The sequence below is a fragment of the Pseudophryne corroboree genome, chromosome 4 (genome assembly GCF_028390025.1).
Source record: "Pseudophryne corroboree isolate aPseCor3 chromosome 4, aPseCor3.hap2, whole genome shotgun sequence".
NCBI lineage: Eukaryota > Metazoa > Chordata > Amphibia > Anura > Myobatrachidae > Pseudophryne > Pseudophryne corroboree.
The window spans coordinates 634,761,445-634,786,522 of record NC_086447.1 but is presented as its reverse complement, the minus strand read 5'-3'; the positions used below and the strand labels follow the sequence as shown (position 1 = coordinate 634,786,522).

Here is a 25,078-nt window from a genome sequence, read left to right as displayed (position 1 = left end):
CCTTGATTCTTGTAGCTTGTAGGTAAGTCTCATGTGTGGTACAGTATCGAACACTTTGGCAAAATCTAAAAATATTACATCCACCTCTTTACCCTGATCTAGGTTTGCGCTTACTGTTTCATAAAAGCCAAGTAAATTGGTTTGACAGGATCTGTCCTTCATAAACCCATGTTGATTACTTTTAGTGACCTTATTGACTTCAAGGAACTTCTGAATACTATCTCTTAGAATACCTTCCCCACTATAAATGTAAGACTAACTGGTCTATAATTACCTGGTTCAGCTTTACTTCCCTTTTTGAATATAGGCACTACTTCCGCTATACGCCAGTCTTTGGGAACCATACCTGATATTACTGAATCATTAAAGATCAAAAATAGCGGTTTTGGAAGTTCAGAATGAAGCTCCATTAGAACCCTTGGTGAATTGATTTTCCAGTTTATCTCGGGATAGTTAAAGCCTCCCATCACTACTGTCTCCAATCCTGCTGCTCTTTCTATTTGATTCAGTAACAATTTCTCCTCAGACACATTAATACCAGGCGGCCTGTAGCATAACCCCAATAACAACTTCTTTATTCCTTTACCCCCGCATGCAATTTCTACCCATAACGTCTCAATAGTATTTACAGTCCCTTCTTGAATCTCTTCCTGTATAACAGGTTTTAGATATGGATTTACATAAAGACATACCCGACTACCCCGTTTATTTAGTCCGTCTCTCCGGTAAAGCGTGTAACCCTCTCGATTGACTGTCCAAATCGTGACATTTGTCCCACCACGTTTCAGTAATGCCTATATCATCATATTGCTTGCTTGCGACGAGGATTCCTAGTACTGTGAACGTGAAGACAGACTCACAGGATTGTGGATAGCTGTGTGTCTAAAGACATTTGCGCAGATGTCATAGTATTGCCACTCGATCCTGCCAGCCCCACTCTTTTTACGGTTGTTGTCATGCACCTTCAAGAACTGCTTCTTTGGAGTCTTCATTTTATTTACAACTTGCTGTTGTGTAGATATAATGCCTCTTGCTTCAAGCAGCTTTGCAATGTTTTTATAAATGACAGCATCCTCCAATGTGCTTGTTATCTGTTTTTTAATTTCCTCCTCACCCCTTATGCGGAGCAGCTCTCTGACCTCCTGATCTGTCCAGGTCGCCATGACCGTCTCCTCTGCTTCCTGGACGCTTCCCCGGGCTCTGGATGATGACATCATCTTTTCTGAGCCCAAGAAAACTCCAATGAGAGGTCTTTTAACAGTCCCGGCTACTGAATACTGGGTAGGGCCCATTCACACTACACTACATCCTGAAACGATCCCGGATTCATCCCTGGTCAAGATCTGGGATGAAATGCCGGGACGCTCGTCACGGGATATTGTTCCTGTACCCTTTCCCACTGAGCAATTTCTCGTGTTGATGCGCGTTCATGTGCAATAACTCAGAATATTTTTGTCAGTCTGAAAAGGGTATTAGTGGTCAAATATTCTCCTTTTTTAGCCTTTTACAGTTTATGTACTTAAAGTAAAATTTTGGGGGTTTGTTTTGCTCTCCTTTGCGATTTGTTTTTCATTTTCTATTTTGGCTGCTCTGATTAATTTTTGCATTTTATGTTACATTCCCTGTAGAACTGGAATGATTCCGCATTCCCGTCAGACTTAAATGCTTTGGAAGCTCTCCTCTTTTTATCCATTTGTTCCTTGACCTTCTTATTAAGCCACATTGGCTTGAATTTACTATTCCTGTTTTTGTTAACCTTGGGAATGAACAAATGAGTGTACCTATTGAGCTCAGTTGTAAAAACATCCCACATTTTAGCTATATTCTACCATGAAACACAATTTCCCAATTAATATCCTTCATTGCTTGTTTCAGCAAGTTGAAATTAGCTTTTCTAAAGTTAAAAGTCTTAGTTAGACCCTCATAGTGTTGTTTTTGGAAGCTGATATCAAATGTGATCATATTATGATCACTATTTCCCAGGGTCTCCCCTACTTTAGTATTTGATATTATCTCCATATTATAAGTTAGTACTAGGTCCAGTATAGTCCTATATCTAGTTGGTTCCTCGATTACCTGGGACAAGTAATGATCTTTTAGCATGGTTAGGAACCTGTTTCACCTAGCTGTGTTTACTGTTTCGGTGTTCCAATTTATGTCCGGGCAATTAAAGTCCCCTATGATAATGACCTCCCCCATTCCTGCAGCTTTTTCAATTTGCTGCTAGAGTTGTAATTAATCAGACACACCAATATCTGGTGGTTTGTAGCATGTCCCTATTAAAACCTTTTTTGTATCTTCACCCCCACTCGAAATCTCAACCCGTAATGACTCCACATTATCTCCAGTCCCATCGTAAATGATCTACTTTACGTAGTTTTAAGAATGGCTTAACATAAAGACAAACACCACCTCCTTTTTTATTAGTTGTATCTCTCCTAAAGAGAGTGTACCCCTCCATGTTTGCTGCCCAGTCGTGAGAATCGTCCCACCATGCCTATGATATCATATTGGTCATTAAGTGCAACCGTTTATAATTCCCCCATTTTACGTGTTAGGCTTCGTGCATTTGCAAGCATACACTTAAGCTTAGAACTTCCCTTGACTGCAAGTTTAGTTATACTTTATACATCCCTCTTTTCTACTCTCTCTAGTTGTCCCACTAATTCTTTCTTGTCCCTCCCCCCGGCACCTATTTTAAAATCTCCTCCAAACTTCTAACCAACCTTCCCCCCAGTACTGCTGCCCCCTCCTCATTCAGGTGCAATCCATCGTGACAAAAGAAATGGCGCCTGACTGAGAAGTCTGCCCAGTGTTCCAAGAACACAAACCCCACTTTCCTACACCAGTCTCTAAGCCACACATTAACCTCCCTAATATCTCTCTGCCTCCCTGAACTAGCAGGTGGCACAGGTAATACTTCAGAGAATATTACCCTAGATGTCCTTGCCTTTAGTTTATGGCCTAGGTCCCTATAATCTTTCTTAAAGACATCCAACCTACCATTAACTTGGTCATTGGTGCCAACGTGCACCAAAATCCCCAGGTCTTTCCTGGCCCCTCCCAACAATCGTTCTACCTCGTCCGCAATGTGCCATACCCGAGCACCCGGGAGACAACAGACTGTACGCCGATCTTGGTCCCGGTAGCAGATTGCCCTGTCTGTCTTCCTGATGATAGAATCCCCTACCACCACAATCTGACTAGATACTTCGCTTTCTCTTTTCCCCTTTGTGCCAGAGGGACTGTTCCTCCGGTTGCTAGAGGGAACGGTATTCCTCCAGCTCCGTCATTTCCTCACTGCCATCCCCAGAATCCTTGTCCAGTCGTGCAAAATGATTGGGGTTTGGAAGATCGGAGATGTCCTGTCTCCCCCTCTTCTTCTTCCTTCTGTGAGCCAGCTAGCTACCTGGCTGTCCTTATCCTCCTCTACCGGTGTTCCCCCCTGCAACTTCTCCACCGTTCTATCTAAGCTTTGCTCGATATTGTGAATGTCTCTCAGTCGTGTAACGGTTTGCTCTAGATCAGTTACCTGGGCTTCCAGGGCAGCCATTCGCTCACACCTCGCTGAGATGTAATCACACTGGGACAGTAGCTCCAGGTACGCGTACATCCTGCACGACATGCACTGAGTGAGATCCTCAATCACGGCTCCACCCATTTGAATTACTAACTCCCTATTACTTTAAGAAAAAGAATGCAAACAGTACAAAAGAATACAACAATACAATTTATGCAATGATACTGTACTATGGCCTAGCTGTGAAGAAAAATCGGGATTTATGGTAAGAACTTACCATTGTTAAATCTCTTTCTGTGAGGTACACTGGGTTCCACAGGGAATAACATTGGGGTGTAGAGTAGGATCTTGATTCGAGGCACCAACAGGCTAAAAGCTTTGACTGTTCCCAGAATGCATAGCGCTGCCTCCTCTATAACCCTGCCTCCATGCACAGGAGCTCAGTTTTGTTAACCAGTCCAATGCGGTATCAGGTAAAAGACGACAACCGTTAGTAGCCACATACACCACATTCTCACGACAGGAGGTGTCAGCGGCTAATGCCATACAAAACCAAAGAAGCTAAGTGCGTCATGGTGGGCGCCCTGTGGAACCCAGTGTACCTCACAGAAAGAGATTTAACAAAGGTAAGTACTTACCATAAATATTGTTTTCTGCTGTGGGGTACACTGGGCTCCACAGGAAATAACATTGGGGATGTCTTAAAGCAGTTCCTCATGGGAGGGGACGCACTGTAGTGGGCACAAGTACCCGGCGTCCAAAGGAAGCATCCTGGGAGGCGGAAGTATCAAAGGCATAGAACCTTATGAATGTGTTTACTGAGGACCATGTAGCTGACTTGCACAATTGTTCAAGGGTCACACCACGGCGGGTCGCCCAAGAAGGTCCAATTGACCGAGTAGAATGGGCCTTAATAGTAGCAGGAACTGGACGACCAGTCTGTACATAAGCATGTGCAATCACCATTCTAATCCATATGGCCAGGGTCTGCCTGTGAGCAGATCAGCCACGTTTGTAAAAACCAAACAGTACAAAGAAAGAATCGAACTTCCGAATGGAGGCAGTTCTCTTCACACAAGACACCACCTTAGGTAGGTACCCGGGACGTGTTCAAAGAACCGCCAGGTCACGGTGAAAAATCAGATAGGGTGACTTACAGGACAAGGTACCCAAATCCGACACCCGTCTAGCAGAGGCAATAGCCAGCAGAAACAATACCTTAAGAGAAAGCTACTTAAGATCTGCAGATTTAAGAGGCTCAAACGGAGACTCCTGTAATGCCTCTAGAACCACCGACAAGTCCCAAGGAGCCACAGGTGGGAAATAGGGAGGTTAAATCCGTAAAACACCCTGAGTGAATGTATGAGCATCAGGCAGAGTCGTAATTTTTCTCTAAAACCAAACTGACAAGGCAGAAACATGAACCTTGATGGAGGCCAGACGAAGGCCCTAGTCCAGGCCCTGTTGTAGAAAGGCCAAAAGTTTGGCCGTACTAAACTTGTAAGCATCATGATTGTTAGATGCGCACCAAGCAAAGTAAGAATTCCAGACCCTATTATAAATCCAAGCAGAAGCTGGTTTTCGGGCCTTCAAAATGGTTTGAATGACCGCCGCAGAAAATCCTTTGGCCATCAGAATGGAAGCTTCAAGAGCCATGCCGTCAAAGCCAACTGGGCTAAATCTTGATATACACAGGGGCCCTGTACAAGGAGATCTGGGCGCTGCGGAAGTAGAAGGGGAAGCTCTATCGAGAGACACTGAAGGTCTGAGAACCAATGTCAGCTGGGCCATGCGGGAGCGATCAGAAGCAGGAGTCCTCCTTCTTGCTTGAACTTCCTTATTACTCTGGGCAGGAGTGACACCGGAGGGAACACATATGGCAGCTGAAAGTTCCATGGAATTGCCAGCGCGTTCACGAACGCTGCTTGAGGATCCCTTGTCCTTGCTCCGAAGACTGGAACCTTGTGATTGTGTCGAGACGCCATCAGGTCGACATCTGGGAGGCCCCACTTGTCCACTAGCAGTTGAAATACCTCTGGATGGAGGCTCCACTCACAGTGCCGCACCATGTACCACTGAGCCATCCCGGAGCGCCATACTGCGCTCCTACGCTGCTGTCACCATCTTCACACCGGCCCCTCGCTTGCTTGGGGGGTTGGTGACTTACTCACCACAATCTTCAGCTCTGTAAGGGGTTGGTGGCATGCTGTTGGGGTGAGCGATCCCCTGTGGCGGGGAACGATCTATCCCCTCAGGAGCTCAGTGTCCTGTCAGCGGAGTAAGTGGCTCAGACACTACTTCCCCCCCCCCCCCCACCCCTTAGTCCCACGCTGCAGGGAGGCTGGTGCCAGCAGTCTCCCTGTAAAATGAAAAACCCTAAAACAAAGTTTTACTAGAGAAGCTCTGGAGAGCTCACCTAGCTGTGACCAGCTCCTCCGGGCACATTTTCTAAACTGAGTCGGGCGGGGGGGCATAGAGGGAGGAGCGAGCCCACACTATTAAAATCTTAAAGTGCCAATTGCTCATGGTGGACCAGTCTATACCCCATGGTACTAATGTGGACCCCAGCATCCTCTAGGACGTAAGAGAAACAGTCAATACAGTAATAAAAATTATACTTGCATGTCCAGGGGTGTCAGGACCTCCTGCAACAGCAACTACTCTCAGGTACCTGTGCACAGTGCCTTGCTCCCATCTCCAGCCTCAGTCAGACTCCTCGCAGTGCTTTGGTCCCGGCTCCAGACTCATTCAGACTTGCTCCTTGCTCCTGTTGCTTCCCGCCTCTTTGCGGTTCTCCCTGACGCTTTACGGATCCCTCCACGCCCCCCCTCTCCCTTGTCCGGTCATACACCGGTGCTCGGCTTGCTCCGGCACTCGGTGTGCTCCCTCGTGCGCTTCACTTCTGTCACCAGCCACTTCCGTCAGCGTCCAGCCAGTTCCCTTTTTTTTTAAGTTCCAGAATAAGTTTGTGTTTAATGCTGATAAACACTGCCGTGCTGTGTAATGTCAACACGGCAGTGCAGGGACATGTTACTATATACATGATACCGGCACTGTGCGGAACGCGGCCGCTCCACAATGTACAGAGGAACCACTCATTCCCCTCACGCCGCTGTTCCATGTCGCGGACCAGGCACAGCGAGGAGGACAAACTGGAATTGGGCGCGGCACTCTTCCCCCACATTGCCGCACTGTGTACTGTCAGTGCAGGAAGACCTCAATCCCGTCGCTGGAGAGATAGCTGGGAGCAGGCGCGCACTATTTCCCCACGCTGCCGAACTATGTCTGTCAGTGTGGCAGTGCAGTGGGAGTCCCGCCGCCATTGCTGCCAGTGTGACCGGGCAGAGGAGGGGATGGAGGCCAACCACTGTGCCTATAAGGAGGCTCACTCACCAAACCAGAGCCTCAGGATGCGGCTGTGTTGGGAGGAACAGTGATTCTCTGGTTAGGCGCTGTTCCCCTCTGCAGCTTGCTGCTGGTGTGTGACCCGGATCCCCACTTCTCTGGATAAGTGGCGAAGGGTTCCTGAGGCAAAGGGTACTAAGTCCCAAGAAAGAAAGAAAAAATAAGAATTTACTTACCGATAATTCTATTTCTCGTAGTCCGTAGTGGATGCTGGGGACTCCGTAAGGACCATGGGGAATAGCGGCTCCGCAGGAGACTGGGCACACCAGTCTCCTGCGGAGCCGCTATTCCCCATGGTCCTTTCGGAGTTCCCAGCATTTACTAGGACGTCAGAGAAAATAAGAATTTACTTACCGATAATTCTATTTCTCATAGTCCGTAGTGGATGCTGGGAACTCCGAAAGGACCATGGGGAATAGCGGCTCCGCAGGAGACTGGTGGGCCCAGTCTCCTGCGGAGCCGCTATTCCCCATGGTCCTTACGGAGTCCCCAGCATCCACTTAGGACGTTAGAGAAACAATTGAAATAAAGTAAAGTAATATAACTGAGCAGGAGCTCAGTCAGCAGTGACCGGCTCCCTCGGCACAAATTCAAAATGGAGGGATGATGGGGGATAGAGGGTAAGGAGCCTGTGTCACTTCTTAGATTATTTCAAGTGCCAGCTCCCTATAAGTCACAATCATCACCCAACAGTCTTGAAGTTGTGCCAGTGTCCCCTAGTGGCTGACAAAAAAAAGAGAAAAAGCATGAGCATAACAGCATTATAATGTTTACAACAGGGATTGGTCACATTTCTCTAATAGTTAGGAGCCTTGACCAAAACTTAGTTAAAACATTTTCTAAAGCTGGGCATACACTATACAATGAAATGGCAGATAATCTGCCAGATCTGGCTGGTTGGAATGAAAATCTGGTAATGGATGACAACAATCGGTCATTTACTTCCAAACACTGGAAAACGAACAAAAACTGTTGGTTAAATCACAGAAAGGTTTTGTCCATTTTCCAGTGTTTAGTAGCAAATGGAGAACTGTCATATGCGCTCATCCATTACGATATTTTTATCCCAACCAGCCAGACCTGGCAGATTATCTGACAAATAATTGTATAGTGTATGCCAAGCTTTAGAATAAATAAATTTAACAATCTGTGAGGTTCATCTTTAAAAAAAAAATAGGCTATATACTGTACTTACAGACTGCTGTAATGTTAAACACAGAATCTGATTTGGTTGCATATGGTCACAGTGCAGCTCTAGACACAGCTTGATTTATAGGCTGCAGACATTTGGTGGTGGTGACAGTGAGTGATGTAGAAAATGGAGGTGTGTCACCACCAAGTTGGGGGGAGTGCCAAAGCCAGTAACTGCGTCTTTAGATGCAGATTCACTGGGCTCAACAGCTTAGTGGCCATGGGCATTCCGAGCAATGTTAGGGTTGCTCAGCTATCACACTGTCTGTGCGATTTTCCGATATTTCTCTAATGCTTCATCTTTGGACACATGCAGCAGATCAGAGAAGGTGGGCATCTTATTTAAAAAGATGGCAACTACAGCATTAGCATAACTTCTCAGATCCGACCCCACTTGCGTGCACCCCTTAATCAGGTGACATGAGGATTGAATATTTCTCTGTCAAGAGAATAAGATCTTCAAAAGTGGTATATGAATGACAATCTGGGTTGCAGCCGATTCATTCTGATGTCTTGCCAGACTGTGTCTTACAATTGAGCTCTCTTTATAGGGAAGAGGTACAGTGGAATCCGGGACAGCTGCAGTCTTCTTGTTGACCAGTCGTAAGAGTATACAGGTTGAGCATCCCATATCCAAATATTACGAAATACGGAATATTTTCCCAAATACAGATTTTTTTTGAGTGAGATAGTGAAACCTTTGTTTTCTGATTGCTCAATGTACACAAACTTTGTTTAATACACAAAGTTATTAAAAATATTGTATTAAATGACCTTCAGTCTGTGTGTATAATATGTATATGAAACATAAATGAATTGTGTGTATGTACCCAAATTTGTTTAATGAATAAAGGTATTAAAAATATTGGCTAAAATTACTTTCAGGCTGTTTGTACATGGTGTATATGAAACATAAATACATTCTGTGCTTAGACTTGGGTCCCATCGCCATGATATCTCATTATGGTATGCAATTATTCCAAAATACAGAAAAATCCGATATCCAATATACTTCTGGTCCCAATCATTTTGGAGATGGGATACTCAACCTGTACTTTGTAATCGCTATGGCAAATATATTTTGTCAATGCTGTTTTTTTGGAGGGCAGATGTATTAACTCTGACACGGCATAAGGAAGTGATAAACCAGTGATAAGTGCAGGGTGATAAATGCACCAGCCAATCAGCTCCAATATGTAAATTAACAGTTAGGAGCTGATTGGCTGGTGCGTTTATCACCTTGCACTTATCACCGGTGTCGAAGTCGAAAATATTACACCCACATGCATCAAGTACAAACACCACACAGAGCGGCCTCCGTGCGGGTGCTTGTGCTGCCGAGCGTGCGTATGCCCGCACGCTGCGTACATTGGCTCACGAAGCCCTGGGTATTAGCGCGTGGCATGAGAAAAATACGGTAGTATACGCATTCGCATGGAAATGCCACAAAGATATAACTGATATTTCATTCACATAGTGCATAATTTACACATAGCCCACACACACCACACGTTACATTTACTTTGGAAATGGAACAATAGAGATATTCAACTTTACAGGATATGAGGGGGCAGAATTAGGTTAGGACATAATGTTTGGTATCCAGATGTACAGTATTTCAAGGGCTACATTCCGATCGCAGTTTGCAGAATATAACATGCTCCTACGCATAGATATGTGCAGGAATACAGTATTAGTATCTCACTGTAATTACTGTACTCCTGATATTCGGTGGGAACCCAGTGGAGGACATCTGCAAGTGCACCTGGACCAAGCATTGCCCACCTATTCAAACCGACCTATGACCCCTCTCATACTGTAAATGACCAACCCTTTGACCTATGAAAGAAGAGCTTACAGTTTCCTTTGTATTATGTTTTGGACAACTGTATAAAAGCCAGGCCTCCTGGCCGGTCCAAGTCTAATTCTCTGAAGGTCATCTTGCTAAGACTGACTGAGGACCGGATCCGGGTGGCGCAGGCGAACAAACGTATGTACTCTTGGTTGTAGCTTTTCTCTTGTATTATTGTATTTCTATGGCGTATCCCCTTTTAAGTAAATATTTGTTGCTGCGTTGGACCACAACATAACATATACAATTGGTGTCACATTTTGTTCCTGTTAGGGGTTTAAAGGTGTATTCAGCCACACGTGTAGCTGCATTGTGCTCACAGCGTGCATACGCAACGTGCACACATTACTTAGAGGTTTATAGCGTACACTTGGCAGCCGCAGCGGCTCGAACTCTTGTGTAATAAGGCACTGCTTTTTCCTGAAAGTTAAACGAACTTAACACTGGTTTATCACTTTCTAATGCCGTCTCCAGGTTAATACATCTGTCCCAAATTACAGTATATCCTTTCATTAATCAGATTACATAGAATAGCATAATGTGGACACTTGTGCAAACTATCCATCTTGCTTTTAGGAGATCATCAAATTTACCTACAGTTTATTTTTGTTCCCTAGACTTGACTGACGACGTAGTTTGAAATGAGGTCAGCAAGAAGAGACTGAGGACCCATTATGTATTTGCATTAAAGAATTATGAGTTATACCTCTGCTACTTCATGCTGGAAAGTCAATGTCATCTGTGTCCTGCCATAAGAAAATGGGCCAGTTCTATTTGCAATCTCCTCAAACCACTTGATGATCAAAGGTGTGGAGACGTTAAAAGGCAGATTCCCAATAATGTTCAAATTAGGTGGATCTGGATGTATGAAAAAAAGAATAAGGAAATAAAAAAATAAAAAATTCATTTTAAGATTTACATTTTATTAGAATATGAAATCATGTTTATTTTGAGACAAAAGCCTACCTAAATAAGGGCCCAACATCAAAGTCTGAAGAACATCCCTTCAAGTCATTACATAATTTCACTCCTTTCTTAAATTGACACTCATTGTAAAAACATAGCCCATGCTGCACAAAGCCATATTCCTTATCAACAGTAAAGCACAGTTGCCTGAATTACTGATATATTTATTTTATCCAAAATATTTGTCTATCCTCATTACTACCTTAATAATTAAATATGCAGCAAGACAACTTCTAGAGATACCATAAGGGATCCTGGCACCAGCGTAAATGTAAGCTTCATAGCGGATTCTGGACATAGTAGGGTAATTTGTTTATGCTGAGCGTGTGTTTGTCAATGTGCAGAGCATCTAGATAGAGCATACATATAGTCAGAGTTGAAATTGAGGTGCAAGGTCTCAGAAATCCATCACAAATATAGTGGCCATTTCTGACCGTGGCTTACTGCCTGCACGGAGATGGTCCATCATATGGGTGTGTTATAGGAGCGTGGTGGGTGTGTCTGCAATAGTGGTTGTGGCACAGACGCTCAACCACTCACACAGGAGCAATACTTCAAGGCAGAGGGTGTCAAAACTCTGATCCACCAATTACTATGGTACATTTAAAGACGGAATCGTATGAACAGAACAACACCAGGGAAGGACTTTGAATTTCCTAGTGCATACAATCACACATTGACAAAATATAAAACTTATCACAGAACAAAATACAGCTGCAGTAAATAATGCACCAAGCATTGCACTCCAAAAAGACCACTGAAATTTCCAAAAATGTCGGGATAATAGAAAGATGATTAGACAGATGAGATAATTGTGAACCATAATGAAATAAAAAGCTGGGAATGGTAATTTTATCTAGAAACAAAATCTTATCTATTATATCATCTATTATATAATGCCCTAAGCTGTGTAATGCACAGTGGGAACCGGGGCGGGCTGGCTGTGAATTGTACTAGTACAGTTGTAATGCAATGGTGGTAAGGGTTTACAACCTAATGTCCTTAATGGTACACATTCACTGAGGAAACAATAAAGCAGAATTTATAGGTACGGAATTCTATACCTCACATACAGGTCTGCCTCTGCTTCATGTCTTTGAAACAGAGCACAATGGTTTCTAATATCCTCTAGAATAAAATTCAAATGCTCAATATTAACCTACAAGTCTGTATCAAAACAGTCTGATCTGAAGCAAGTGTAATTACCTCCCTAATGCTTCTCTATATTACCCACTTTCCTGGCATGGTTGCATCAGATGCGACCATGCCTGCAAGTGCTTTATCTGACAAGGTCGCACAGGATGCAACCAGTCAGATAAACAGTGTTAGCAGTGTTGGAAAAAGGAAACTTCCCTCGCTGCTGCTGTCAAAGGGAACGGAAGGTCCCTCTGTCATCCAGCTCCCAGTGTTGCTGGGCTGCTGATTATTGCTGATCGGTCAGCAAGGCAGGATCCCCCAGTGGCTACAGACAACAGCAGCCACTGGCAAGTGTAAATCATCACCCCCAAGCCCACCCTGTGTAGCTGGCAGCTGTCCGGGCTCTAAAAAATAGGATTTTAATTACCTACTGGTAAATCCTTTTCTCGTAGTCCATAGGGGATATTAGGGAAATCTGTATGATGGGGTATAGACTGGGTCCAAAGGAGCCGGTGCACTTTAAATTTCTTTAACTGGGTGTGCTGGCTCCTCACCTCTATGCCCACCTCCCACAGGCAGTTATAGGTAAAATAATGGATGACGGAGAAAGGACATACTTGAGAGAAGGAACATAACGAGTGGTGAGATTTAAACACCAGCACACCAATAACATAAAAATTACCAGCAACGGCTGGTAAAAAAACAGCAACAGCTGAACAGGTAACCATATAATAGATAACCTGCAGAAAAGTCAACGCACAGAGGCGGGCGCCCAATATCCCTTATATACTACGAGAAAAGGATTTACTGGCAGGCAATTAAAATCCTATTTTCTATAGCATCCATAAGGGATATTGGGGAAATCTAGTACGATTGGGATGTCCCAAAGCTTCCAGAACGGGCGGGAATGTGCGGAGACGTCTGCAGCATCACCTGCCCAAAGTGGGAATCCTCTTTGGCTAGGGTATCAAACTTTTAGAACTTCACAAAAGTGTTCTTCCCCGATCAAGAAGCAGCTTAGCATAGTAGCAAGGCCGAGACTCCACAGGCAGCTGCCCAGGAAGACCCCACCAATCTTGTAGAGTGGGCTTTCAGAGACTGTGGAACAGGTAAGGCTGCCAACACATAGGCTGATTGGATTGTAAGCCTAAGACAACGGGCAATGGACTGCTTTGAAGCAGGGCAACCCTTTTTCTGCGCATCCTATAGCACGAACAAGGAATCCGTCTCTTTGATCCGAGCCGTTCTCTTGACATAGCTCTTCAAGGTTCGCACAGCTTCCAATGCCTCTGGAGGAGCAGAAGTGCCAGAACTTGATGGAACCACAATAGGTTGATTCAAGTGGAACGCAGAGATGAACTTCGGCAGGAACTGCTGCCTAGTCCTGAGCTCCGCTCTTTCCTCATAAAAGACCAAAAAAGGGCTTTTACACAATAAGGCCCCCAATTCTGAGACACGCCTGGCAGAAGCCAGGGCCAATAACATCACCGTCTTCCACGTGAGGTACTTGTCTTCTACCGTCATCTGAGGTTCAAACCAGGACTGGAGAAATTCTAACACTACATTCAAATCCCAGGGTGCCGTGGGCGGCACAAAAGGAGGTTGAATGTGAAGCATCCCTTGCAAGACGGTCTGAACTTCTGGCACTACTGACAATTTCTTCTGGAAGAAAATGGAGAAAGCTGAAATCTGGACCCTAACGAAACCCAGATGTAAGCCCTTATCCACACCAGCCTGCAGGAAATGGAGGAAATGTACAAAGTGGAACTCCGCAGGCGGATAAGTGCGGTCCTCACACCAAGAGACATATCGCCTCCAGATATGATAGTGTTTTGTTGTCACAAGTTTCCTTGCCTGAACCATGGTAGCAATAACCTTTTTGGAAAGGCCCTTGTGAGCTAGGATGTTCCGCTCAACCTCCATGCCATCAAACAAAGCTACCATAAGTCCGGGTAGACGAACGGACCCTGTTGAAGAAGATCTCTTCTCAGTGGCAGAGGCCAATGGTCTTCGACAGACATGTCCAGAAGATCCGCGTACCACGCCCTCTGAGGCTAATCCGGGGCAATCAGAATTGCCTGGAATCCTTGATTCCTGATTCACTTGAGTACCCTCGGGAGCAAGGGAATGAGAAGAAACAGGTAGACCAGCTGGTAAGACCAAGGTGACGTCAGTGCATCTAATGCCCTCGCCTGGGGGTCCCTGGTTTGTGAGCAATACCAACAAGGCTTCTTGTTGAGATGAGAAGCCATCATGTCTATTTGTGGGCAGCCCCACCGGTCAATGATCTGCTGAAACACCTGATGGTTAAGCCCCATGTCTCCCGGGAGGAGATCGTGACAACTCAGGAAATCTGCTTTCCAGTTGTCCACACCCAGAATGAAGATTGCGGACAGTGCTCTTGCATTTTCACCCGAAGTTACAGACTGTTGATCGGAAGGAGGGCTTCGTGGGCTGACCACCTGCCCTGAAACTGAGCCCCCTGGGTGACAGCTCCCCTTCCTCTCAGACTCGCATCTGTCGTGAGAAGGATCCAATCCTGAATCCCGAAACTCTGGCCGTCCAATAGTTTGGAGGACTGCAGCCTGATGTGATAGCCTCCTTATCCGGTGCATCTGAAGATGTGATCCGGATGACTTGCTCAGGAGATCTATTGAAATGTTCTATCATGGAACCTTCCATATTGCATCACCTCATATGAGGCAACCATTTTCCCCAACAATCTTATGCAAAGATGGATGGATAGGCGAGTAGGCCGGAGAACCATGTGGACCATCTCCTGAAGTGTTCTCACTTTTTCCTCTGGGAGGAACACTTTCTGGGCCACAGTATCCAGCAACATTCCCAGGATCAGGAGCTGTTGAGTTGGTTCCAGGTGGGACTTCTGTAAATTGAGGATACACCCATGGCAAGACAGAAGATGAATAGTGTGGTCTATATGGAGCAATAAAAGCTCCCTGGATCTCGCTTTTATCAAGAGATCGTCCAGATAAGGGACAATATTGACCCCATGGACCCGGAGTTAGAACATCATCTCCGCCATCACCTTCGTGAACACCCTCGGAGCTGTGGACAGGCCGAAGGGTAGCACCTGGAACTGGTAGTGATCATTCAGTAGGGAAAACCTCAGGTAAGCCTGATTAGGTGGCCAAATCAGGATATGGAGATAGGCGTCCTTGATATCTAGGGAGACCATGAATTCTTCCAGACCCGCAATCACTGCTCGCAAGAATTCCATCCTGAACCTGAAAACCTTTAGTTAAGGGTTCAAGGATATCAGATTCAAAAAGGAGATTTATGGTAAGACTTACCATTGTTAAATCTCTTTCTGAGAAATACACTGGATTCCACAGGGAAAAACATTGGGGGTGTAGAGTTGGATCTTAATCAGAGGCACAAACGGGATAAAGGTTTGACTGTTCCCAGGATGCACTGCACCGCCTCCTCTATATCTCTGCCTCCAGGCACTGGAGCTCAGTTTTGTTAACCAGTCCAATGCAGTAGCAGGTAAAATAGACGACAATAGTTAGTAGCCACAGATAACCACATGCTCACGACAGGAGAGGGTACCAGCAGCTAATGCCATACAAACCCAAAGAAGCTAAGTGTGTTAGGGTGCGCGCCTTGTGGAATCCAGTGTACCTCACAGAAAGAGATTTAACAAAGGTAAGTCTTACCATAAATCTCCTTTTCTGGTATTCACTGGTATTCCACAGGGAATAACATCTGGGATGTACTAAAGCAGTTCCTCATGGGAAGGGATGCACTGTAGCGGGTACAAGAACCCGGCGTCCAAAGGAAGCATCCTGGGAGGCGGAAGTATCAAAGGCATAGAACCTGATGAACGTGTTCACTGAGGACCACGTAGCCGCCTTGCACAATTGTTCTAGGGACGCGCCACGAAGGGCTGCCCAAGAAGGTCTAACAGACTGATTAGAATGGGCCTTGATAGTAGCAGGAGCTGGAAGTCCAGCCTGTACATAAGCTTGTGCAATCACCATTCTAATCCATCTGGCCAAGGTCTGCTTATTTGCAGACTAGCCACGTTTGTGAAAACCAAAAAGGACAGAGAGAGAATCAGATCTCCTAAGAGAGGCTGTTCTCTTCACATACATACGGAGAGCCCGTTCCACATCCAAAGACCGTTCTTTGGAGGAAAAACCAGAAGAGATAAAGGCCGGAACCACAATCTCTTGGTTAAGGTGGAAAGACGACACCACCTTAAGCAGATAACCAGGACGAGTTCTAAGAAGCGCACGGTCACCGTGAATAATCAGAAAGGGTGACCGGCAGGATAAGACACCCAAGTCTGAAACCCTTCTAGCAGAGGCAATAGCCAGCAAAAAGAAGACCGTAAGTGTAAGCCATTTAAGGGCCACAGACTCAAGAGGTTCAAACTGAAACTCTCCTGGATTCCGCGTCGGCAGACCACTGGCGCAGCCACAGTCCTCGACGAGCTGAGACGGACATGGAAGAAATTCCTGCAGCCATTGAACCCAGGTCTTTCATGGATTCCACCATAAAACCTGCAGAATCCTGAATGTTACGGAGAAACAATTCACTTTCACTCTTATCTAACGTATCCAAATCCTCAAGTAACGTGCCTGACCACTTTACTATAGCTTTGGAAATCCATGCACAGGCAATAGTAGGACGTAGTATCGCCCCTGAAGCCGTGTATATGGATTTGAGTATAGTATCAATTTTGCGATCAGCCGGCTCCTTGAAGGCGGTTGATCCTGGAACAGGTAAAACCACCTTTTTTGAGAGTCTGGATACAGACGCGTCCACTATGGGTGGGATTTCCCATTTCTTTCTATCCTCCTCAGGGAAGGGGACATTTTTCTCTGGATTTTCCTATGCTTTTTCAAAATTAGCATTTAATTCTTTGGACGCAGGGAAGGTTAGCCAGGCTTTCTTATTGTCAGTGAAGTAAGCCTCCTCAACCTGTTCAGGTGTTGTGTCAGTAATATTTAACACATCTCTAATAGCCTCTATCATCAACTGCACCCCTTTTGCAAGAGATGCGACCCCCCATCACCGTCTGCCGTGTCAGAGTCGGTATCCATGTCGTCGAGGGTCTTGAGGTAATAGAACCGTACCAAACTGCCATAAAATTCTGTAAAACCTGAGTTGCAGATTCATTCTGAGCAACCCTAGCAGAAATCTGAGAAATCATAGTTTTGATAGAGGATAACCACTCCGGCTCCCTTGCTGGTATCTGCGCTACAACAGTGCAATCCTGATTACATGGAATGAGATCATCCTCAGTGGACATGTCTCCACACACACACAGGGTAGGTTAGACAGGGTTTAACCCTGAGAGTGGCAAGAGAGACACAGAGATGAGAGCCAACCCACTCACAGCGCTGTTACATATAAAGGACACCCCTTATCAGCGCCCACTGTGTACTGTAATAGTTGCACAGATCTAATTCACTCCCATCCCCCCCCCCCCCCCCCCCACGGTCTACAACACCCTGGTACTGCACAGGATAGCTGGACTTGCTTGGAGGGACAGCTCTGTCAGCATGTGTGGACAGGAACTGCAGGCAGGAAAATGGCACTGAACGCTGCTGGGTCCGCTCTGAGCAGAAGCTCCGCCCCTTGAAGATGGCGCGTCTTCCCGCACAAATTTTTTATACTGGCCTGAGGACTCCGTCGCAAGGTGGGGAATTACGTCCCCTGTTGAGCGTCTGAGTACGGAGGATTGTGACGCTAGCCTGGGGATTCAGTCTCTGGATAGCATCTGTGACCAATGTAGGGTATTAAGTCGCTGGCTCAGGACGCCCCTCAAAGCGCCAACACTGTGTGCCGCTGAGCCTTCCCGGAGCGCAGCTGCTCAGAGCTGCGCTCCTACCCTTGTGCCGCCATATCTCGCCTCTTCTGATCTTCTGGCTCTGTAAGGGTGTGGCGGCATGCTGCTGGGGTGAGCGATCCCCTGTGGCGGGGAACGTTCGATCCCCTCAGGAGCTCAGTGTCCTGGCAGCGGAGATAGTGGCTCAGACCCCGCAGGGCGGACACTACTCCCCTCATTAGTCCCTCAAAGCAGGGAGACTGTTGCCAGCAGCCTCCCTGTAAAATACTGTAATAAACTCTAAAATAAACTTTTACTAAAGAAGCCCTGTAGAGCTCCCCTAGCTGTGACCGGCTCGTCTGGGCACATTTTCTAAACTGGGTCTGGTAGGAGGGGCACGGAGGGAGGAGCCAGCCCACACTCTCAAACTCTTAAAGTGCCAATGGCTCCTAGTGGACCCATCTATACCCCATGGTACTAATGTGGACCCCAGCATCCTCTAGGACGTAAGAGAAAGGACTGTAACTTAGAAGCTGAATAAGTCTTCTTGGTTGGGTGGGCTGCGGAAGGAAGATACGTAGACTTACCCACAGTAGCTGTGGAGATCCATTTGTCATCTCCAAACAAGGCCTCTCCTGTGAATGGTAGGCCTTCTAAGCATTTCCTGGAGTCCGCATCAGCAGTCCACTTGTGTAGCCACAAGCCCCTGCATGCCGACACTGCCATAGTGGTGGTGCGTGCGTTAAGCACGCCTATTTCCTTTATGGCTTCCACCATTAAGTGTTCAGAGTCCTGTATGTGCTGCAGGAGTAAGACAACATCCCCCTTAGATAAGGAATCTAACCCCTCAATTAGGTTACCTGACCATTTAGCAATGGCGTTAGTGATCCACGCACATGCAATAGTGGGTATTTGGGCCACCCCAGCAGCTGTGTACAATGATTTGAGTGTAGTCTCCATTTTACGATCAGCCGTGTCTTTCAGGGATGCTGCACCAGGAACAGGCAATACAATTTTACGTGACAGCCTAGAGACTGATGCGTCCACTATCTGTGGATTTTCCCATTTTTTCCTATCCTCCAGAGGAAAAGGAATAGATGAGAGCAACCTTTTAGGGATTTGAAACTTCTTATTAGGATTAACCCATGGTTCTTCAAACAGGGTATTCAATTCCTTTGACACAGGAAAAGTAACTGAGGACTTATTTTTTACATTAAAATAAGATTCCTCACACTCCTCTGACACCTCATCAGGAATATGCAGAACATCTCTGATAGCCTCTATAACAGCCTCTATTCCCTGTGACAGAGCTGCATCCCACCCCTCTTAGTCCACCTCCCCCTCCTCCATGTCTGACCTGTCAGCGTCAGACTGCAGGATATGGGCCAGAGATCGCTTTTGCAGACAAATGGGAGGCAATTGAAATGCTTTTTTTGGGACCAAGTCTCTGTTCATAAACCCATCCACAGTCTGTTTTAAGTATTGCGTCTCTTTCTCATTGTGGGACAATTTTGTAGAAATAGTGGAGATCATTCCTTTAAGAGAATTAACACACTCCAGTTCAGCCCCGCTATTCTGTGAACCCCGAGTACCCAGTAGTGAGCCCCCTCTGGTGTACAAGAAACACACACTTTGCCTGACATAATGTAAATGTGACAGCGCGCACACACACACACACACACACACACACACACACACACACACACACACACACACAGGAAAAGGTTAAGCACAAGTAACCCACAAAGGGCCCTTGAGGGAGACAGAGTTGTTTGGAGCCAGCCCCCACCGCGACCTTACTGCTAATGCCAAGCTTAGCTGGGGGCAGACTAAGTACCCTGATAGGGGACTTAGTACACTAATAGTCGCGCCCCCCCCCCCCCCTGCTATGACCTCCTGGTACCGCTGAGGTAATTTGGAGTCACACCGGAGGAGCTGCGCATCCCTGTCAGTCAGCGTCTGTGTCCACTGCAAAGAGAAAATGGCGTTGGTGAGCAGCTGGATCCTCTCATAGTGAATCCCCGCCCCTTCAATGGTGCAGTCTTCCCGCTTTTTTTATACCTGCTGAGGTAATTTTTGCGCTTAAAATGGAGCAGAACCATTTTAAGGCTGTGTTTGCCAGTTTGGGTACTGTGTACAGTGTACTGAGACACAATTGTGAACAGTGTCTGGAGACGTATTCCGGCACGTTAAGAAGCCATGCATCGCCGTACCCTCGTGCCGACATAATGGCCAGCGTCCCGCTAACTGGAATGCTAGTTCAGTACTCACCACTCTACATTCTTCTGGCTCTGTTAGGGGTGGCGGCGTGCTGCGGGAATGTACGTTCGCCGTGGTGGGGCTTGCAAACAGTTCCCTCAGGAGCTCAGAGTCCTGTCAGCGGGGAAAGGGACCATTAACCTTTCAAGAGGTTGGGCCGTTCCCCTCACCTAAGTCCCACAAAACAGGCAGGTTGGTGCCAACCAGCCCTGCCTGAAAATAACAAACAGAGAAAATAAATGCAGAAAACTCTTCAGGAGCTTCCTTCGGCGTGACAGGCTCCTCCGGGCATATTTTCTAAACTGAATCTGGTAGGAGGGGCATAGAGGGAGGAGCCAGTCCACAATATAAAATTCTTAAAGTGCCTATGGCTCCTAGTGGACCCGTCTATACCCCATGGTACTAAATGGACCACAGTATCCTCTAGGACGTAAGAGAAAATAGGATTTTAATTACTTACCGTAAATCCTTTTCTTGTAGTCCGTAGAGGATGCTGAGGTCCATAATAGTACCATGGGGTATAGACGGGTCCATCAGGAGCCATTGGCACTTTAAAAGTTTAACAGTGTAAGCTGACTCCTCCCTCTGTGCCCCTCCTACCAGACTCAGTCTAGAAACTGTGCCCGAGGGGACAACATACTTCCAGAGAAGGAATTACACAGATAGTGGCGAGATTCATACCAGCTCACACAAACATGAAAATCCGGCCAACATGCCGGAACAACTCAGCAACAGCTGAAACAGTAAATCACGCAGAACTTACCTAGGAACCATGTAACACTGAACCAAAACCAATGCAGGAAAACGAAGCACTGGGCGGGCGCCCAGCATCCTCTATGGACTACGAGAAAAGGATTTACCGTTTCAGGTAATTAAAATCCTATTTTCTCTTACGTCCTAGAGGATGCTGGGGTCCATATTAGTACCATGGGGATGTACCAAAGCACCCAGTACAGGAGGGAGAGCGCGGAGGCTCCTGCAATACTGCTTGACCAAACTGGAGGTCAGCAGAGGCCAAAGTATCGAACCTGTTAAACTTGGCAAACGTGTTCGACCCAGACCAAGTAGCTGATCAGCAGAGTTGTATCGCCGAGACACCCCGGGCAGCCGCCCAGGAAGAGCCCACCTTACGAGTAGAGTGGGCCTTTAAGGATTTCAGACACAGCAATCCTGCCGTGGAATAAGCATGCTGTATAGTGAACCTGATCCAGCGTGAAATCGATTGCTTAGAAGCAGGACATCCAATTTTCTTTGGATCATAGAGGACAAACAGTCACTTTACCTGTGACGAGCAGTCCTCTTCACGTAAATCTTCAAAGTCCTCACTACATCAAAGGCCTTTGAAGTAATTGAGGAGTCAGTAGCCACTGGCACCACAATAGGTTGGATGATGTGGAAAGCCGACACAACCTTAGGTAGGAACTGTGGACGAGTCCTAAGTTCCGCCCTGTCCTCATGGACGATCAGATAGGGGCTTTTGCGAGATAAAGCCCCCAATTTCGACACGCGTCGTGCAGAAGTCAAGGCCAACAAGGTGACCACCTTCCACGTGAGAAATTTCAGATCAGCCTCCTGTAGAGGCTCAAACCAAGCAGACTGTAGGAACTGCAGCACCACATCAAGATCCCATGGAGCCGTAGGCGCAACAAAGGGAGGCTGGATGTGCAGAACTCCTTTCAATAAGGTCTGAACCTCAGGAAGAACAGCCAAATGTTTTTGGAAGAAGATGGACAAAGCAGAGATCTGGACCTTGATGGAGCCCAGTCTTAGTCCCATATCCACCCCTGCTTGCAGGAAAAGGAGAAAATGTCCAAGTTGAAACTCCACCGCCGGGAACTTCTTGGCCTCACACCAAGAGACATATTTCTTCCAAATGCGATGGTAATGCTTAGACGTTACCCACTTCCTGGCCTGTATCAGGGTAGGAATAACCTCACTCGGGATACCCTTTCGAGCTAAGATCTGGCGTTCAACCGCCATGCCGTCAAACGAAGCCGCGGTAAGTCTTGATAAGCGAATGGCCCCTGCATAAGCAGATCCTCCTGAAGAGGCAAAGGCTGCGGATCTTCCAGCAGAAGATCCAGCAGATCCGCATACCAAGCCCTCCTTGGCCAGTCTGGAGCAATGAGGATTGCCAGAACCTTTGTTCTTCTTACGAGTTGAAGAACCTTTGGTATCAGAGGAAGTGGAGGGAACACATACACTGAATTGAACACCCAAGGTGTTACCAGTGCGTCCACCGCCACTGCCTGTGGGTCTCTTGACCTGGAACAGTACTTCTGTAGCTTCTTGTTGAGGCGGGAGGCCATCATGTCTATGTGAGGAACCCCGCACCAACCGGTTACCTCCTCGAACACTTCCGGATGGAGGCCCCACTCCCCTGGATGGAGATCGTGTCTGCTGGGGAAGTCTGCTTCCCAGTTGTCTACGCCCGGAATGAAGATTGCCGACATCTCCACCACGTGCCTTTCTGCCCAGATGAGGATTTTTGACACCTCTGCCATGGCAGCTCTGCTCTTCGTTCTGCCTTGTCAGTTTATGTAGGCTACCATGGTCACGTTGTCCGACTGCACCTGAACAGCCCGATCCTGTAGAAGGTGTGCTGCTTGCAGAAGGGCGTTGTAAACGGCCCTGAGTTCCAAGATGTTTATTGGGAGAAGTGACTCTTGATCTGACCATCGTCCTTGAAAGGTTTCCCCCAAAGCGACCGCTCCCCAACCTCTTAGACTTGCATCTGTGGTCAGAAGGATCCAGTCTTGAATTCTGAACCTTCGCCCTTCCCAGGTGTGGAAGTTGCAGCCACCAGAGGAGTGAAATCCTGGCTTTTGGAGACAGGCGTATCCTCTTGTGCATGTGTAGGTGAGAGCCCGACCACTGGTCCAAGAGATCCAGTTGAAAGGGTCGAGCATGAAACCTGCCGTACTGCAGAGCCACGTAGGTGGCAACCATCTTCCCCAGAAGGTGTATGCATTGATGAACCGATACCCGGGTAGGCCGTAGGACATCCCGGACCATTGTTTGAATAACCAACGCTTTCTCTGCCGGGAGAAACACTCTCTGCACTTCCGTGTCGAGGATCATTCCCAGGATAGACAGCCGCCTTGTCGGCTCCAGATGAGACTTCAGAAGGTTCAGGATCCAACCGTGCTTCCTGAGCAGCTGTGTCGTGAGCGCGATGGACCGCAACAACCTCTCCCAGGATGACACCTTGATCAGGAGATCATCCAGATATGGAATTATGTTCACCCCCTGTTTGCGGAGAACCATCATCTCTGCCATCACCTTGGTGAAGATCCTTGGTGCTGTTGAGAGGCCAAACGGCAGCATCTGGAACTGATAGTGATCGTCCATCAGCGCAAACCTGAGATAAGCTTCATGTGGCGCCCAAATGGGAATGTGAAGGTAGGCATCCTTGATGTCTAGGGACACCAGGAACTCCCCCCTATGACAGCCCTGAAATGACAGCTCAGAGATTACATCTTGAATTTGAACTCCTTGAGATAAGGGTTCAAAGACTTTAAATTTAGAATAGGCCGTACCAAACCATCCGGTTTCAGTGTCACAAAAAGGTTCGAATAATAACCTTTGTTCCGTTGCTGAAGAGGGACCTGAACAATGGCCTTTGACACCACCAATTTCCTGATGGCCTCCAGAAGAATTGTCCTGTCCGCCAGCAGCGCTGGTGTGCCTGACTTGAAGAAACGGTGAGGCAGGGGCTCTTGAAACTCCAGTCTGTACCCCCTGGACACTATATCCAGAACCCAGGGGTCCAGACCCGACGACACCCAGACGTGGCTGAACTGCCGGAGTCTCGCCCCCACCTGAGGCCTATCTGTCCACCGTCATGCAAAGGACTTAGGGGTATCAGAAGCGGGCTTCTGGGTCTGGGAACCTGCGGAAACGGTTTTCTTTCCTTTGACACGACCACCTCTGAAGGTGTTTGAAGGCTTATTCTTCCAAGGCCGCGCGGCCCGAAAGGACTGTGACGTGTTAGATGAAAAGGGATTTTTCGAAGACGGTGCAGCGGAGGTGAGAAAAGGAGACTTACCAGCGGTAGCCGTGGCAATCCACGCATCCAGCGCCTCCCCAAATAGAGCCTGACCTTTGTGCGGAAGGCCCTCCACACACTTCCTGGATTCCTCGTCCGCAGAACAGTTTCGAGCCGAGACTGATATGGAGGAGATCTCCGCAGCCATGGAACCCAGGTCCTTCATGGAATCCACCAGGAACCCTGCAGAATCCTGAATATTACGCAAAAACAAATCAACGTCACCGTTGTCCAGCGTAGACGATTCCTCCTGCAGAGTGATCGACCACCGGGCAATACTGTAGCTTTAGCAATCCAAGCACAGGCTATAGTAGGCCGCAATATAGCCCCCAAAGCCGTGTAAATGGATTTCAGCGTAGCATCCACCTTGCGATCTGCCGGGTCCTTTAATGCGGTAGATCCCGGGACCGGTAAAACTATCTGTTTGAACAGCCTGGATACAGAGGCGTCGACTATCGGCGGGGACTCCCACCTCTTCCTATCTTCCTCTGGGAAGGGAAAAGCCACCAAGACTCTCTTGGGAATCTGGAATTTCTTTTCTGAAGTTTCTTATGCATTTTCAAAAATAGCATTCAATTCCTTGGATGCCGGGAAAGTGAGGAGGGGCTTCTTATTATCTGTGAAGGAGGCCTCCTCCACCTGTTCCGGAGCTGTGTCTGAAATGTGTAAAACATCCCTAACAGCCTCAATCATCAACTGCACCCCCCTGGCAAGTGATGCCGTCCCCCGCAGCACCTCCCCATCACCGTCTGCAGTGTCAGAGTCGGTGTCCGTGTCATCCTGCATAATTGCAAGCGCACGCTTATTAGAAAGTACCGCAGAGGGCAACAGAGGAGGCAGGATCAGACCATACCACCATAGAGGACTGGAGGACCTGAGTGACATGCTCAGTTCTAGCCACCC

General features: G+C 47.1%; 1 protein-coding gene across 5 annotated transcripts in view; it reads right to left on the bottom strand.

Annotated features, from left to right (window-relative positions):
- The window catches only part of TFB1M (transcription factor B1, mitochondrial), a 398,859-nt gene that overhangs the window by 66,460 nt on the left and 307,321 nt on the right, over nt 1-25,078 (bottom strand). For all 5 annotated transcript variants that reach the window (XM_063917706.1, XM_063917709.1, XM_063917708.1 and 2 more), the window contains one exon: nt 10,675-10,826. In XM_063917706.1, coding sequence (XP_063773776.1) covers nt 10,675-10,826 — 152 coding nt within the window. The remainder of the gene's footprint in view (nt 1-10,674; nt 10,827-25,078) is intronic.